We start from the raw sequence: 14,944 nt of genomic DNA, 5'->3' as shown, positions 1-14,944 counted from the left end.
GATATTAATATTGTGCCATCTGTGTGAAAGAGAGACACTGATGTGCATCCCTTGAAATAACATCCGTGCTGGATGATTCCATGCCTCCACTGCAGGAAGTAGTGTCCCCTTTATGCATCAGTGCCCTGACCAACTGTTTCAGTTATCTGACCGTAACCATCCCTCAAACATAGTTAACATGTCTTTCCCTACTTTAACCCTTCCTTAACTGCTATATGCAGATAATATAGAAAGAGAAATTTTAATTTAAATTTTTTGCAGAATCCTCCAACATTTACTTTGTCTTTCAGTTGAGTTGGTTTTCAGCATCCAGGCAGTAGTGGGTGAAATGATTTTGAATAGACGACCATCAATGTGTACGCTAATACGTCCACACACACAGCTTCAAACCTGTCTTTAGTTCAGTGGGGAGTCATGGTTTACTGATTGAACAGATGAACAAATCAGAAATCTTGGCTTGCCTGAAGAAAAATTCATCAGGTGCAATGAAGAGAAGACAATTAAATGTCTGCACACCTCCAACACTTAGTACAACATACTTAGGATATTTTGGAACAAGAAAAAAAGAGAAAAAAGTACCATTTAATATGCACAAGATCAAAAAGGCACGTATAAAAAGTGTAGAGCCATACATTGATTACAGAAATGTAATGCGCTAAGAGCAGCCTGCAGTGCAGTGCATGATCTAAGAGTCTAATGTCTGAAAGTGTAAACGGAGAACGCAAAATAGATTTGAACAGAAATGAGGCAAAACAATAAGCTAAACAGAAATAAAGACATGAATAAGTAATAAAATGCATAAATAACTGCGTTTGCACATAGGACAAACAGAGCTTTGATGCACTGTGAATATAGCACACATGCACGCATCACAGTCACATCACTGACCTGATAGAAGCTATTTAAAATCCTGCTTCAGCGAAAATGCTACATGTCTATTGTTGCCTATTGTCCTTATTATTATTGCATATTATTATTCTATGTATTAACAGTAAGTATTGTGATTTTGATGAGTAGCTTAATCTATTAACAAGACATCCTGTTTTATGAACTTATGTCATATTTATTGTCTGTAAAATCTGAAACTGTAACGGGAACTATACGTCATAATTTAATGGACTAAAAGTTACAATATTTCCCACTGAAGTAAATGTATTTAGTTACTTTCACTACAAATGCTAATAGTAATAACAATAAAAAATGACAAAACCCTTTTCCCTGAGAACAACATCCATCTTTCAACTGTTTACTCCTCTTAGGAGACACTGTTTTTTCCTTATATGGCGACCAAAAATGTCTTAAAAATAAAGTAAATCAATAAATAAAATGCACTTGAGAAAATCCTGTTGTATTTTAGAGGTCATTCTCTCCTCACGCTGTTCACCTGGAGGTCGTACAGTAACGGTACAGGATGGTGATGTACTGAATAAAATGGTGGATCCAGCGTGTTTTTATCCACCGCTGGAGCTGTGTGTGTGTGTGTGTGTGTGTGTGTGTGTGTGTGTGTGTGTGTGTGTGTGTGTGTGTGTGTGTGTGTGTGTGTGTGTGTGAGTGTGTGAGTGAGTGAGTGGGGCAGCCATAAAGAAACCCAACTCTCTCGCCCCCTCTCTCTTTCCCTCCCTCCTCAGTCAAGGGCAGTTTCGCTCGGGACTGAACCGCTCCACATCCATTCCGTGCGTCTGTCCCCGTTTTCTTGCTTATACTGCCTACTACGGGATATTTGCGATTGGTTCACCCCTCCCTGTCCTCCCTCCCTCCCGCGTGATTGTATGTAAATCCGGTCGGGACTGAGCCAGTAGGTGAGGTTGGGGCTGGTGGCTCCTGCCTCGGTGGCGCACACGAGACCCGAGAGCGGCCGAGGTGAGATCGCTGCGCCGTCGGAGCTGTCCACTCTGCCGTGGTGCTGAACTCCACGTCCCTCCTCTCCCGGCTCTGCTGTGCATTGATGATATTTTGAGAAAGGATTAACAACGTCCCTTTTGACTGCTGATAGGTGCAAACTTCTCCCGAGGACATCTCTCTGTCTCTCTCTGCACATCGGAAATATCAGTAAACCAGCCGTGGATTTGACCGGAGCGCCTGGTTATCATTAGTAATAGTTTGTTGAGAAGTGTTGCTTCCCTGCGTTCACCACCAATCTCGTTTGGATTATCCTCCTGGATGGTTTACGTCTGGACACACAGGTAAAAAAAAACAAAAAAAAAACGTGATTGTAGTGTGTTTGTGTGCTGAGTTTGTTGTGGGCTAATTGTTTGAGCCCATCCGATCACAGTCCATCCACGAAAAGTCCTCTTCTCTGTGTGACTCGCGATCAGACAGCGAGCTTAACCCTCATCATCGGTGAGGCGCCACAACTCCCGTCTAATCATCCGCCAGGTCACTCTCCTTGACTCCGAAAATATCTCCCAATCTACCGCCTTAAGCTTTCAGCGTTTCAATTTACTTGTCAGCGGGTCTCGGAGGCTCAAATCAACTGATATGAGGATATCTGAAGTTGAGATTGTAGTTGCTGTTATTCTGTCAGCGCGCTCGGCGCAAACACTTCCCCATTGTAACACAATCAATGTTTTTCAAGCGATTGGAGACACGCCACGCTGCCCAGAGCTTTTAATTTATCCGCGTAGTACTTAGTGCGTTATTTTTTTTCCTTGGCACGCTAATCCTTGAGTGACACCGTTAGCAGCAGAGGGATTATACTTTTGTTTTTCATCCTCAGCTTTGCGCCTGACTCATTTGGCACTATATTACAGGCTCTCGCGTCGGGGATGGCCATTACTTTTGTTGTGTGGTGGTTTGCGAATGAATTTGGGGACTTTTTTTTTCTTTTTTAATCGCCTCCGTGGTGCCACAGATGGAGTTAGAGCTAACCTAAAACCAGATTAAGTTCTGCCATCGATACGACTCAGATTTACAGCCTGGAATCCTTTCAAGGGGTTTCTGCTGGAGGATAGTAGCCTCATCGTGAGCTCAGGAAACATATCACCTATATAGGGCAGTAAATACACCAAAACCAGTACATTTTGACAGTTATCACATGATAAATGCTGGAAAACCCAACAATAAATAAACAGAAACATCATACTATCTGGTAACAGTGGTGGACTGTAACTAAATAAATTTACTCAAATACTGTAATGAAGCCAAAAATTACCCATAATATGTGTACAATCATACAGTCATCTATTGCTTTAGTAAAATAGCAAAACCACATTCTAGAAATACTCTATCTCAAGTAAAACTCATTGAATATGTTGTACAAAATGTACTTTAAGTGAGAAATAAAAGTACTCAGTGCAGAATAATGGCCCCTGTGAGTGCTACACTGTCATATTATTCTATCACTAATGTGAAATTAGCATACTGTTGTCAAGGTGAACCTAATTCTACCTATTATACTGTGCGTGCAGTATAATAACTAAATATGGGCAGTAACTAAATACATCAATTCAAATACTGTCATTATTTGAGACTTTTACTCGATTACATTTCAAAGGAGCTACGATTTGACAGCTTTAGTTACTGTAAAAATGACACAAAACATATAATGGGTTTCTGATATTTTGTTATATATTAAACTGTATTCACAGTATAACAGTTAGAATTAGCTTCACCCTGGCAACAATATGCTAATTACACATTAGTGATTGAATAATATGACAGTAGCACTCACAGGGGCCATTATTCTGCATTGAGTACTACATTTCTCACTTAAAGTACATTTTGTTAATAACACTTTCAAACATATTCGATGAGTTTTACTTGAGGCAGAGTATTTTTATAATGTGGTATTGCTATTTAACTACCTTTGTGGGCACCACTAAGCCTGACTCCTGCTTAGTCTGGTGATTAATTTACAGTAATAGCTAAAAGGGACAAGACAAACAATGTGTTTGCTCATTCATACAAATCCTTACCGTCTGTATATAGCATTTCCTGCACAAATTTAACTTTCTTTGTGATTCACAAGGCACACAGACACTAACGATCCCAACACGTCCCTCTAATTACAGCAGTAATATACATTCTTGTCGAGCAAGTGTGAAAGCTACAGAAACCATGCAGCTTGAACGTTCAGCCATCTGTAGGCTTTTACAATCCAACTTCAGTCTCTTTATTCCCACAATGCACTCACTTTATCTCTGAAGGCTCTTTGAAACCACAAGATATAATCTATTTCCAGTGGTGCATTAGATGAATGAGTGCATCTGTTTTTCAAGGCTGCACTCACTAATTGATTCTCCAATATGAACCAGGGACCAAGTAATGCATCATTTATATAGGCTATGCATTATATACAGAACCGTGAAAAAGTATTTTCCCCCTCGTCTGTTTCTGCATATTTGTCACACTTCATTGTTCCAGAACTTTAAACCAAATTGAATATTAGAGAACAATAACCCGATCAACCACAAAATACGGCTTTTTATATGAGAATTTCATTAACTGAAGGGAAAAAGTTATTCAACACATTTGTATATCACCCATGTGAAATCTAAGTTTCCCTCCTCAGCTTAAGAACTGCTTGTGCCACCTTCAGCAGCAACAACTGCATCCAAACGTTTTTGCTCACTGGTGGATGGTCTGTCACGTCGCTGTGGAGGAATCTTGGCCCACTCTTCTTTGCAGAATTGTTTTCACTCAGCCACAGTGGAAGCTTTTCGAGCATGAACTTCCCGTTTGACTGGGCCACTCCAGAACCTTAATGTTGTGTCTTTTGAGCCCTTCAGAGGTGGACTTGCTCCTGTGCTTCGGATCGTTGTCTTGCTGGGTGACCCAGCTGTGCTTGAGCTTCAGCTCACGGACTGATGGCCGAACATCCCCCCCAGAATTTTCTGGTAGAGAGCAGAATTCCTGATTCTGTCAATTATGGCAAGTCGCCCAGGTCCTGAAGCAGCAAAGCATCCTGGTATCAAACCAGCACCACATGATGTTCTTATTGTGGGATTCTGTGTCAGATTCACACCATAAAGTTCCACTTCTGACTCAGTCCACAGAATCTTATCCCAAAAGGCTTGAGGGTCATCGGTATGTTTTTATGCAAATGCGAGACCAGCATCTCTCCCATCAGAGATCCCATAGGTGCCCAGCCTCTTTCTTATGATGGAATCATGAACATGACGTTAGCCGAGGCGAGTGAGACCAGCAGACATACTGTAGATGTTCATCCGGGATCTTATGAGACTTCCTGGATGTGATCTTGGATGTGATCGACTAGCTGGAGGCCCAGATTGTGGTATTTTGTACTTGTTGAGACCTGCCAGCTAACTTCACATTGCTGGAAAGGTTCAATGTGAGTGATGTTTATGTTGTACAGTAACCATGGCTGATTGTGTTCGATATAATTGACCTCAGTTTTGAATTTGGTTCATTGATTGAATAAGCATCTGAGGGGGAAAGTACTTTTTTTGGATAACTTTTTTCCTTCAATAAATCAATAAATGATCCTCTAAAAACTGCATTGTGTTTTAAAGCTGGCTGCCTTTGTTTAATATTAAGTTTTATTTGAAGATCTGAAACAATTAAGTCTGACAAATAAGCAAAAATCATAAGGGGATAAATGCTTTTTCCCACCAGTATATGTTATGCAGAGTACAGTGAGTATACTTGATAAACGTGCTCATCCTAATAAAAACAGACCCAGCCGCAGAGGGATGTGGAAAGAGAGATAATACAGTGCACATTTTCAGAATGACTCTGTAGGCTTTCTGCACTGAAATGATACTGATACAAACAGTTATGTTCAAACCCACAAGCACACCAACACCAAAAACCAACAAAGCCAAACAGCAGCGCTGCAATATTCTCACAGGGAAAACATTTTGCTCCATCACACCAAAACCAGAAAAAGTCTTTCCTCTCCTTTTTTTCCCAACTCGGATCCAATTAAGCCATTTAACAACAGGTAGGAGATGGTTTCCAGCTGAGCAGGTAGCGAAGTTAATGGAGCTGCTCTGCTTTTCATTACAATGACTTTCTTCGAGCACTGCGGGGAGGCAAAGGCTTTTCAGTCAATAATGCTTTTCACTTGAAAGAAGAAAAAACGCAAGGAAACTGATCAAAGCATTTCAGATTTGAGAGGAAAGGCACTCTTTGTGAAGGTGTGGGTGCCCAGTAATGGCAGCTGGTTGTAGGGGGCAGATTTGAATGATAGGACAATAAAGCTGTTTGTTGGGGAGGAAAATTGTGCAAGCTCTAAAAAGGCACTGTTTTAAGGTCTTCACAATCATCTCAGGTGTCCTGGTGTGGCAGCAGGTTCAAAAATATTAACCAGTCACCTTCTGAAATGTCTTTATGGGGCTGTTTTAGAGATCAAACTCACTATAAGAAGCACATTTTTCTCAGTGTTATTTTGTGGCTCTCTGTACAAATGTCAGATGCATCCTCAAATGCAACAGCTCACTATTTGGTGCCAAGTCAGGTCTGAAAGGCACATTACAACCCTAATGTTTGGATTTTACTCCAGCCCCTATAATCTATTCTAATCTCAGTGGTTTCTACTGTGACACACATGGGAGATCAAACAACTATACTGCAAGCCTCCCAGCTTCCTTTGCACTCCTTGGGGATTTAGGCCATCCATTATTTTTAGGTGTTTTTCCAACATCAACCATCATGGAATTACTGAACTAAGATGTGAACAGAACATAATGGAACGAGCTGCCATACTGTGCTAGCTTACAGTATATTGTATATGGCAGTATTATCGCATTTATTCTTTGTTACTCAGTGACAGACACATCACAGTTACAGAAGGAGATTTACAGACTTTTTACACTGGAAACCCCTCTGAAATCATCATCATTTCACACTGCTGGACATATTTTCAAAGTTATCTTTGAAATTTCATTTAAAAAAAACAAACAACACAATTATCAGCTGGTATCCTCTCATGCAGATGGTTTGATTTGTTCACGTTTTGAAATATATCTCTGAAAAATCTGCCTCCACCCTAATACAATGATCATAAATATGCTCCTTAAATAGATGTCTTTGGTAGAAAGCAGCTCCACTGAAAACATTTCTTCAGATTATTCAGAGTAATGGGTGCATTTATGTTGACTCTTTTGGTAACTTTTCACTGCTTCAAGCAATGAAATATCATTCACCTCCACTGTATTAGAGCAGTGGCAGAAATTTTAGAGATGGATATCTCAAAACTTGGGCAAACAAAACCAAAGCTATCAGCACAGCTCAATATCAGTGGAGCTGAGGGGCGAAATATGTTCTTTTGTAATTTGGGTGAACCCAACCTTTGAAGGAATAGTTCAACCTTTTGGGAAATGCGCTTATTCAATTTTTGCTTGGAGACAGATGAGGAGATCAATATTCCTCTCATGTTTGTGCCAAAAGCTGGAAGGCGATTAGCCAAGGTTAGCATAAAGACAGGAAACAGGGGGAAACAGCGAGCCTCACTCTGTCCAAAGTTCAAAAACCAGCACCACTAAAGCTCACTAATTGACATGTTGCATCCCATTTGTTTAATCTGTACACAGGCAAAATGGCAATTTGTGGTTTAAGAGGAAGTTGTGTAATAAACAAGCAACATTTTGTCTGTCGACAAAGCACGTCTGTGCGCCGTTTCCACTGTTTGCCTGGCACAGTCACAGTGCTGACAAGACTCCAAGAAGTCCCTGCACCCAGCTGTTGTTCACCAAGAAACTGTTACAGCACTTCACTTTAACAAAGATGAAAAAAAAAGCACAAAATCTCATTTTTACACGCAGTTAAGTATTGAAACTGTAAGCACTCAGAGTGGAATCCTTCGTTTCATCTAAGTCTCAAAGGAAGTGAATAAGTGTATTTACCAAAACATCAAACTAAACATGTAAGATTCAAAACAATCCTCGGTTTGAATTTGCCTACACTGAAAGAACCCACTTGAATTGGTCTATTCATCCAGAGAAGATTTTCTAAGCGATGGCTGCTTTCACATTCACACATACACACATTAACTGGTGGGAGATGCCCATTATAGCCACAGTGGCTCTGCTGGGGCAACATGGAGAGTAAAGCACTTTTATAGTGGGCCCATCAGTGCCATTTGTATGGTCATTCCTTTTTGAACCCTCCCCGAGCAGTTGACCGGCAAATCTTTGTACGCAAGGTGAATAAAATTATATATAGCACTTGTGAATGTAAAAAAAATTAAAGTAATCAAAATCAGCTTAATGTCGTCCTGTGAGAATCTAGATTTCAAATGTTTTCGGTGTTTTTTGATACACCAGTTGTTAAGGTTTCATCTCTCAATAGCTCAACCCCAACCCACCTCAACAATAACACTTCTAACATTGCTTTCCCCTTTTCCATCCCCCCGCTTCCCACTCTGAGCGAGGCTGTAACTGCTGCCAACTCCCATCTGAGTCTCTGTGTCTGTCTTTGTTGTTCCCCTCTTCAATACATGGAACCTTTATTGTGCAGTAGACCCGCACACATTGAGATGTGTTTTCCTGCTGCCATGTTTAAGAGACATTCTTATGTCTCCCGGCGAGGAGGGATTTTGTTGCTGATGATGTGAAAACCTGCTTCTCTTCCATTGTGCACATTGCATTTCTCTTTCATATGAGTCCGCTGTAGGTAAAATCATGCAAACCAACAGAAAGGCTCCTTTTATCACACGCACAGCAGTTACAGATGAGAAAAGTTATGATATAATTTCAATTATTGGTACATGATTAATTTGCTGTCATTATGTATGAGGATGCCTGCTCTTTGTGCAGCGAAGTCAAGCGTTTCCACTGGCTCGTATTTCTTTTTCCTTTGCTTCGTGGATCAATCTAAGGCAACAGAATGAGGCTCTGTCTCCTGACTTTTCAAACAGCTCTCGATTTCTGAAGCATGACCTCCTCCACTCCATGTCTTGATTGAACTCCAAGTGGATTGTTAAATTGTTATTGTCACAACCCATTTCATACAGTACAGCAGAACAAGGCTTTTGTGGCTACTTTTAAAGGCGAGGCCGGGTGAAATATTGAGACACCTCTTTCTCTGTCTCAGTGCTCTTTGGCAGATGGGCAGACCATAATAGAAGTTGTACAAACCTTCAGGGTGAGGGTCAACAGGCTCTAGGTTCATGCACTAATCCTCTCAGTGTGCTGCGAGCAGGCTGAAGGCAAATGTGGCTTGAGGCTTTGTGAAATATGTTTGAGTGGGTGTGGGTGTTTGTTCGTGCTGGCCAAAGCTTGATAGAGGACATCACAGTCCGTCTCAGAGATAATAATGCTGTTGTGTGCTGTTTGTTGGAAGCGTATGGCGCTTGGGGGGGTGGGTGTTTGGGTGGTCTGGCCATGCGTTGCATTTTAATGGCATGGCAGGTCGCGCTTCCCTGTTCACTGCCGCTGTGGCCAAGTGTGACGGCATTGTTCCGGGCACAGTACAGTAGATCAGATCGGTCTGATTATGTAATGATTGTTAACAATGGGAGAGACAGTGTTCCTCTGCCAGGCTTTTTCCTGCAGAATTGTAGAGACAGCCTGCACCTCATGACATTTGAAATGGTCTATAAATTAAATGGCTATAAAAGAAAAGTCAAGGTCTGTCCTGCCACTGCCTCGTATGCGGAGAGTCCTGCGGTCATAAATGAGTGTAACCTGGACCATATAATGCAAGTCCCCATTGTCAAACCTTTGTCATACAGAACTTATGGGAGCACTCTGGAGTTGCTGCACCCGAAACCTCTGCTGTGCGTAGTGGCTGTTGGAAGTAATTTATATGTTGCGATGCTCACTCATGCTCATAATTGTCAATAATTGTGGCTTTTGGATGAATTGAAAGGTACAATTGGAGGCTGTTTATAATTCTGAGATGTTGTGCCAAGCTAGACAGAAATCCTGTGCATGACAAAAGCTATATTAGAATCACTTCATTTTCTCACTGGGTGGTTATACAGAGCTGTGATGAATAATGGGCTCGCTCTCTGAGGATGAAGTAGTTCAAATTTTCATACAGTACAAACTGGCAGCCGGGTACTGGTCACAGTGTGCTATCTGGCATTTCTTAGAGGATTGCTCGGGTGGATCAAAGGCAAATCATATACTCTGAGAAAACTCGTGCAGTCATTAGAAGCCAAAAATACAGTCCCACAGTTCCCCTGCAAGTTTGAGTAGATTCTAGTGTTTCACAGAGTTACATTCATTCACTTTAATTAGATTTATTTTCTTTAATTATCTGAATATATACAAAGCAATTAATGAGTGATTCAAATTTCCAATAACAAAAATGGAACGCTTGCTATTGATAAAACAATCACTGTTCTGGGGCTTTCAATTGCATCGCATGATCTTCCTCTGCCGATTTGTCATGAAGATGCTGAAATGTCCATTTTTAGGAGCACTTTAAAGGTTTTATGAGATATTTTGCAGAATATGCTTTTCCACAATCCAAAAGTTAGATGAGAAGAATGATATCATTTTCATGCCTGTGCAGAAAATATAAAGCCACCACTAGCAGGCTTTTGTTATTCTTAGTTTGGATATAACCAACATGCCAGTGCAAAGAGGCATTGGCTCGCTGGCTTCAAAGTTTAGATTGAACATTCGTTCTTGACAGTTCGATCAATGTTGTAATTTTAAAAACTTGTCAGTCAGTTCAGTGAGATTGTGAGATCATTCGCATCCAGTGATTTAAAACAGAGGATCTGTCATAGGCACATTTGGGTGTCAAGCTTGCAAAACACGCTTGTTTCTCTATGTTATATATTACATTTATGTTTATGTCTTAAAAATAGAAAAATCTGGAAGCTGAAACATAAAAAATGTGAAAATTTTAAAGTCACAATGACACATCCTGTCAGCAAGTTCAGAAAATAATGTCTATCTCCTGCTAGATCCCTCAGCCGGTCTTAGGCATCGCTGAAAGCCCACAGTCCATAACAGAAAATATCCATCGCCCTGCTGAGAACAAAGCAGGCTGCTAAGTTAGAAACACATCAGAGACTCATTAACGTTCCAGTGATTGACCAGCTGAACTCTCGTTACCCTCAAGACTTTCTTCGTGTTTTCACTGCTCTAAATCCCTTTGCCTCTTCTCGATGTGCACCATTCTCACACAGTTGACATAACTGTGATTCAAACAGTCCTTTCATGTCTCATATACAGTATTAGAGTCATGCAAGACTTAAATGAGATTCTCAACAAGGGAAATACCTGGCTGGTTTGTTTCTGATACTGTTGTTGAATTCTGGTAAAGCACCTACTTTCTGAGTGCGAGGATCATTGAAATTCTGCATTTGATTTCAAAAGTTTCTCTGCCTAGATTTGGACTGCCTGACAGGATTTATAGCAGATTAACTTTGAAAGTGATTTAGCTCTTGGCTTCTGCAGTCGCTACCAGTGCAGAAAAATAACTTTTTCTCATCCACTATTGCGATCCTTACTGGCTCACATATTCCCACGTTCACTAAATATTCCAAACATGCAAAATGTGATCTGTTTGTGTGACCCTAATAGTGGCAGTGGAGTATATCAAAACTTAATTAGAGGTCTGGGTGTAAAAAGAGATGATTGACAGTCATGTAGGCATAAATATAGAGGAGGCACAGCACTGCATTGTATAATCACACACACACATACTACACAATAAATGCACTCCCAGAGAGCATTTGTGACGCTCCTCCTGCAGCGGTAAAATGTAACAGCGCAGGGGATTTAGTGAGGAGACACAATACGCCAGCATAAGTTCAAAGCTCAGTGTAATCACATTTTATGCGTTTGGATAGATATCTGAATGAAACAGATAACGGTCTCATAAAAAGGATGGGGGATAATGAATTATGTCATCACAACAATGCAGCCAACAAATTTACACAAGAGCCTATCGCCTTCTTTATCTGCTATCTGGTGGCAGGGGATGCACTGCTGTTATCCACTTGGCATTTGAGCCATGCATCCTGTCTAATGAGTCAGTGATATCTGAGTGGTGGTATCCTGAAGGGTTGTAGGCAGCAAGTTGCTGATGTGAAGTCCACAAAGCCTAAGAAGTCTGAATTAATTATGCAGCACGTTAATGTAGCGACTGAGATGTGATTGATCGGGTTATAAATGATGAGACCAATTTTCCTGAAGTTCTTTTCTGCTGTTGTTCAATAACCTCAAAGAACCACACCAATGTTTTTGCATGTTTAAGCCAAATAACTACCAATCAGGCTGTCACACTATCATACTATTATTAGTATTGGGTTAATCACACCAGCACTCACAACAGCCACCTCATCACCTCATATTGTAGGGACAGAGAAACTAGCTATAAACTACCCAACAAGAAAGCAACCATGTAAAATCAATACTAGAGAAATATTAAATGCTAAATATATGAATAAAGATTGGCTCAAACCAAGCATATATACATCAAAGTGCACACGCACACAAATCCCCACATGGCCACCACATACATGCTTGGATTGATGTATTTGAAGCATTTTAAACAAGCACCAAAGTCATGCAATCACCCACAAAGCACGTTTCATCTACACACTATCTGAATTAGAATTAGCTTTATTGGCCAAACTTGCAGTTAAGTAGTGCAAAAATATATATATATATAAAATATATGCAAAGAAAGATGAGGCAATCAATAATATATAGACTAAAATTTACAACGTTCGATTTGCATATGTACAATTTACAATAAGGTTACCATTATGAGCTCCCTCAGCGTGAGTACTGACTGACTGGCATTGCTGTGAGTCACTGCATAAAACCAGCAGTTGTGAAATCCTAATGGGGACAGTTGGACAGCACCTAAAAGTGGCATGGACACAGAAATGGTTCCCAGTTAAAACTCTGCCTTGACATTGTCTCCATTCCTTAGTTCACTGTCATTGGACAGTGTTGCTATACTTCCATTCACCTCATGGAATCATTTCTCTGTAGATGCCCATGCTTCTGACTTGAATCAGGATTTGACAGGAAGCTACTGAGCAGAAGAACATTTACAAGTTATGTTGCTGCAAGTACAGTGAGTAGGCATGTCCCTCACCTTCTTCCCACCCACAAATACATTACTGCCTGCTCTGAGCAATGTGGAGCCAGGCCAAGCCAGAAGGACTGCAGCTGTGGTTCATTTTTCGCCTGAATATTTTGAATTTGATCATTTGATTCTCAAGTTTCTGGTGTCAGTAGTATATTTTCTTATGCATGCAAGGTTTGCTGAGCAGAAGTGCAATTATCAGCAACGCCATGCTTCACAACTCGCAGTCACACCTGAGGGCTGCCCTGAACAACCACAGTTTTCATCTAGTAGCCACTGAGCAGCCCCAGTGGAGCAACTGGGGGTTAAGTGCACCTTAACAGTGGGTAATGAGGTAGAAACAAGCCACTCAGTCAATCACATTCAGATTTTTTGCTTGTTTTTTTAGTGATTTTGACAGATTCTTGAATCAAACTGGCTTATCATTGACTCTCCCTTGTTACAGCTTCCCTTCAAACATTTTAATATATTAACTTGGAAGAGTTAAATAACAAAACCATGCAGTATCATCTTGATGAAAATAAAAAGGCAGAGAAATTAAATGTGCAGAGAATTAATAAAATGAACATATGAGCCTGATACTGTTAGTACTTCTATACTATGGGGCTAACATTGGAGACATGCCAAATCTATTAACTAAATGGGAATATTTTAGGGAATTTTCAGGAGTGACACGTCCTCGACTCCTCAACAACAGACCTTGTGGTGCACCCGAGCGAATCCTTTAAAACCCAGTTATTTGTTTGGCATTGCTCAGTGGCCTGCAGAAGACTGTGGCTGTAGTGGACAACTTCCAGGTGGAACTGTGTGTAAAAGTGAGCGAACATGGAGTTCACTGCGTACACTCTCAGCAGATCATTCCCTGGGCGGCTAGAGGTGAAAACAAAGATCCCCACTATGGATAAGATTTGTTTTACCTCAGTAAGAAAATCCTCTGCTGGAAATGAGAGGGAAGAATTTGTACTTTTCATTTTCTGTTGTCTTCATGTCACAAAGAGACATCTGTGAACATTTGCTATCCACATCCCTTAAACCTGCAATAACAGATTATTTTGGCCACTTGGGGGCAGCGGAAACAGGTTGTGAAAACAACATTAACACATCATCACCCTTTTCACTTGAGCAAACGGTGTTTTATTTACACATCCAGCAGTTATGGAGCAACATTATCACTCATTTAAAGCTGTGCTCGTGTCCACATGGTGAATGAAAAGTCCAACATTCACTTGTTTAGCTCTGACTTTGGTCTCCTCCAACTCCCAAGGGAAATATCTGGCTCTTTAGCTGCTAAATGCTCCACTGTGTTCACCATCTACTCGCTAAGTGTGTCCGTCTGCTGTTTGGTGCTGAGCTGGTAGTGTACAGTGAGCTTTTAGAGCCTTTTCACTGAAAACAGCTGCCTGTTGCAGCTGAAATCGATGCTTGAAGAGCAGTGAGAGTGAATCAAAACAGTAAAGTTACTAAACAATGAGCTAAAACTCGCTATATCGCCCCATAAAGCAGAGGGAAGGTGTAAATTCAGCTGTTAAATCTCTGTAGCTTCGTCACGACGAGTACCCTTTTTCACATTATCATTGTTTTCACATTGTCCTTCGATGCATTGTTGTTTTAAATTGTGATTGTTGTCACAGCTGTTTTAACCAGAAAACAATGAATGTATGAATGAAACAAAAAATGCATTTTCTTGAAACTGGTTTAACTCCAAACTTCATATTACTTGATATTTTGGCACGTACATGTTATATGATGGTGATTATATTGACAAATAATCTACGTATAGCAGTGCTAATTCATTAAGGTAACTCATTAATTAGCTTAATGAATTAGCTCATTAGTATAACTGATCATATGTAATATATCATGGTGATTATGGAAGGATATTAGGCAGCTCAAGTGGCTGTTATTTGGACCTGATCCAGAATATCTGAGAGATGATTAAGGCTGTGCCAGGTTTGGGCCTCAGCTTTCCGGGGCCTGTTCA

The 14,944-nt window shown here is 40.6% G+C and overlaps 1 protein-coding gene across 2 annotated transcripts in view; it reads left to right on the top strand.

The window, feature by feature from the left end:
• The first annotated feature begins 1,797 nt into the window (after positions 1–1,797).
• fstl5 (follistatin-like 5) overlaps positions 1,798–14,944 on the top strand; it is a 154,252-nt gene continuing 141,105 nt past the window's right edge. For both annotated transcript variants that reach the window (XM_070962486.1, XM_070962485.1), the window contains exon 1: positions 1,798–2,183. In XM_070962486.1, coding sequence (XP_070818587.1) covers positions 2,161–2,183 — 23 coding nt within the window. In that variant the 5' untranslated portion in view covers positions 1,798–2,160. The remainder of the gene's footprint in view (positions 2,184–14,944) is intronic.

The sequence above is a fragment of the Chaetodon trifascialis genome, chromosome 5, assembly GCF_039877785.1.
Source record: "Chaetodon trifascialis isolate fChaTrf1 chromosome 5, fChaTrf1.hap1, whole genome shotgun sequence".
Lineage (NCBI taxonomy): Eukaryota > Metazoa > Chordata > Actinopteri > Chaetodontiformes > Chaetodontidae > Chaetodon > Chaetodon trifascialis.
This window is presented reverse-complemented; position numbering and strand designations above follow the sequence as displayed.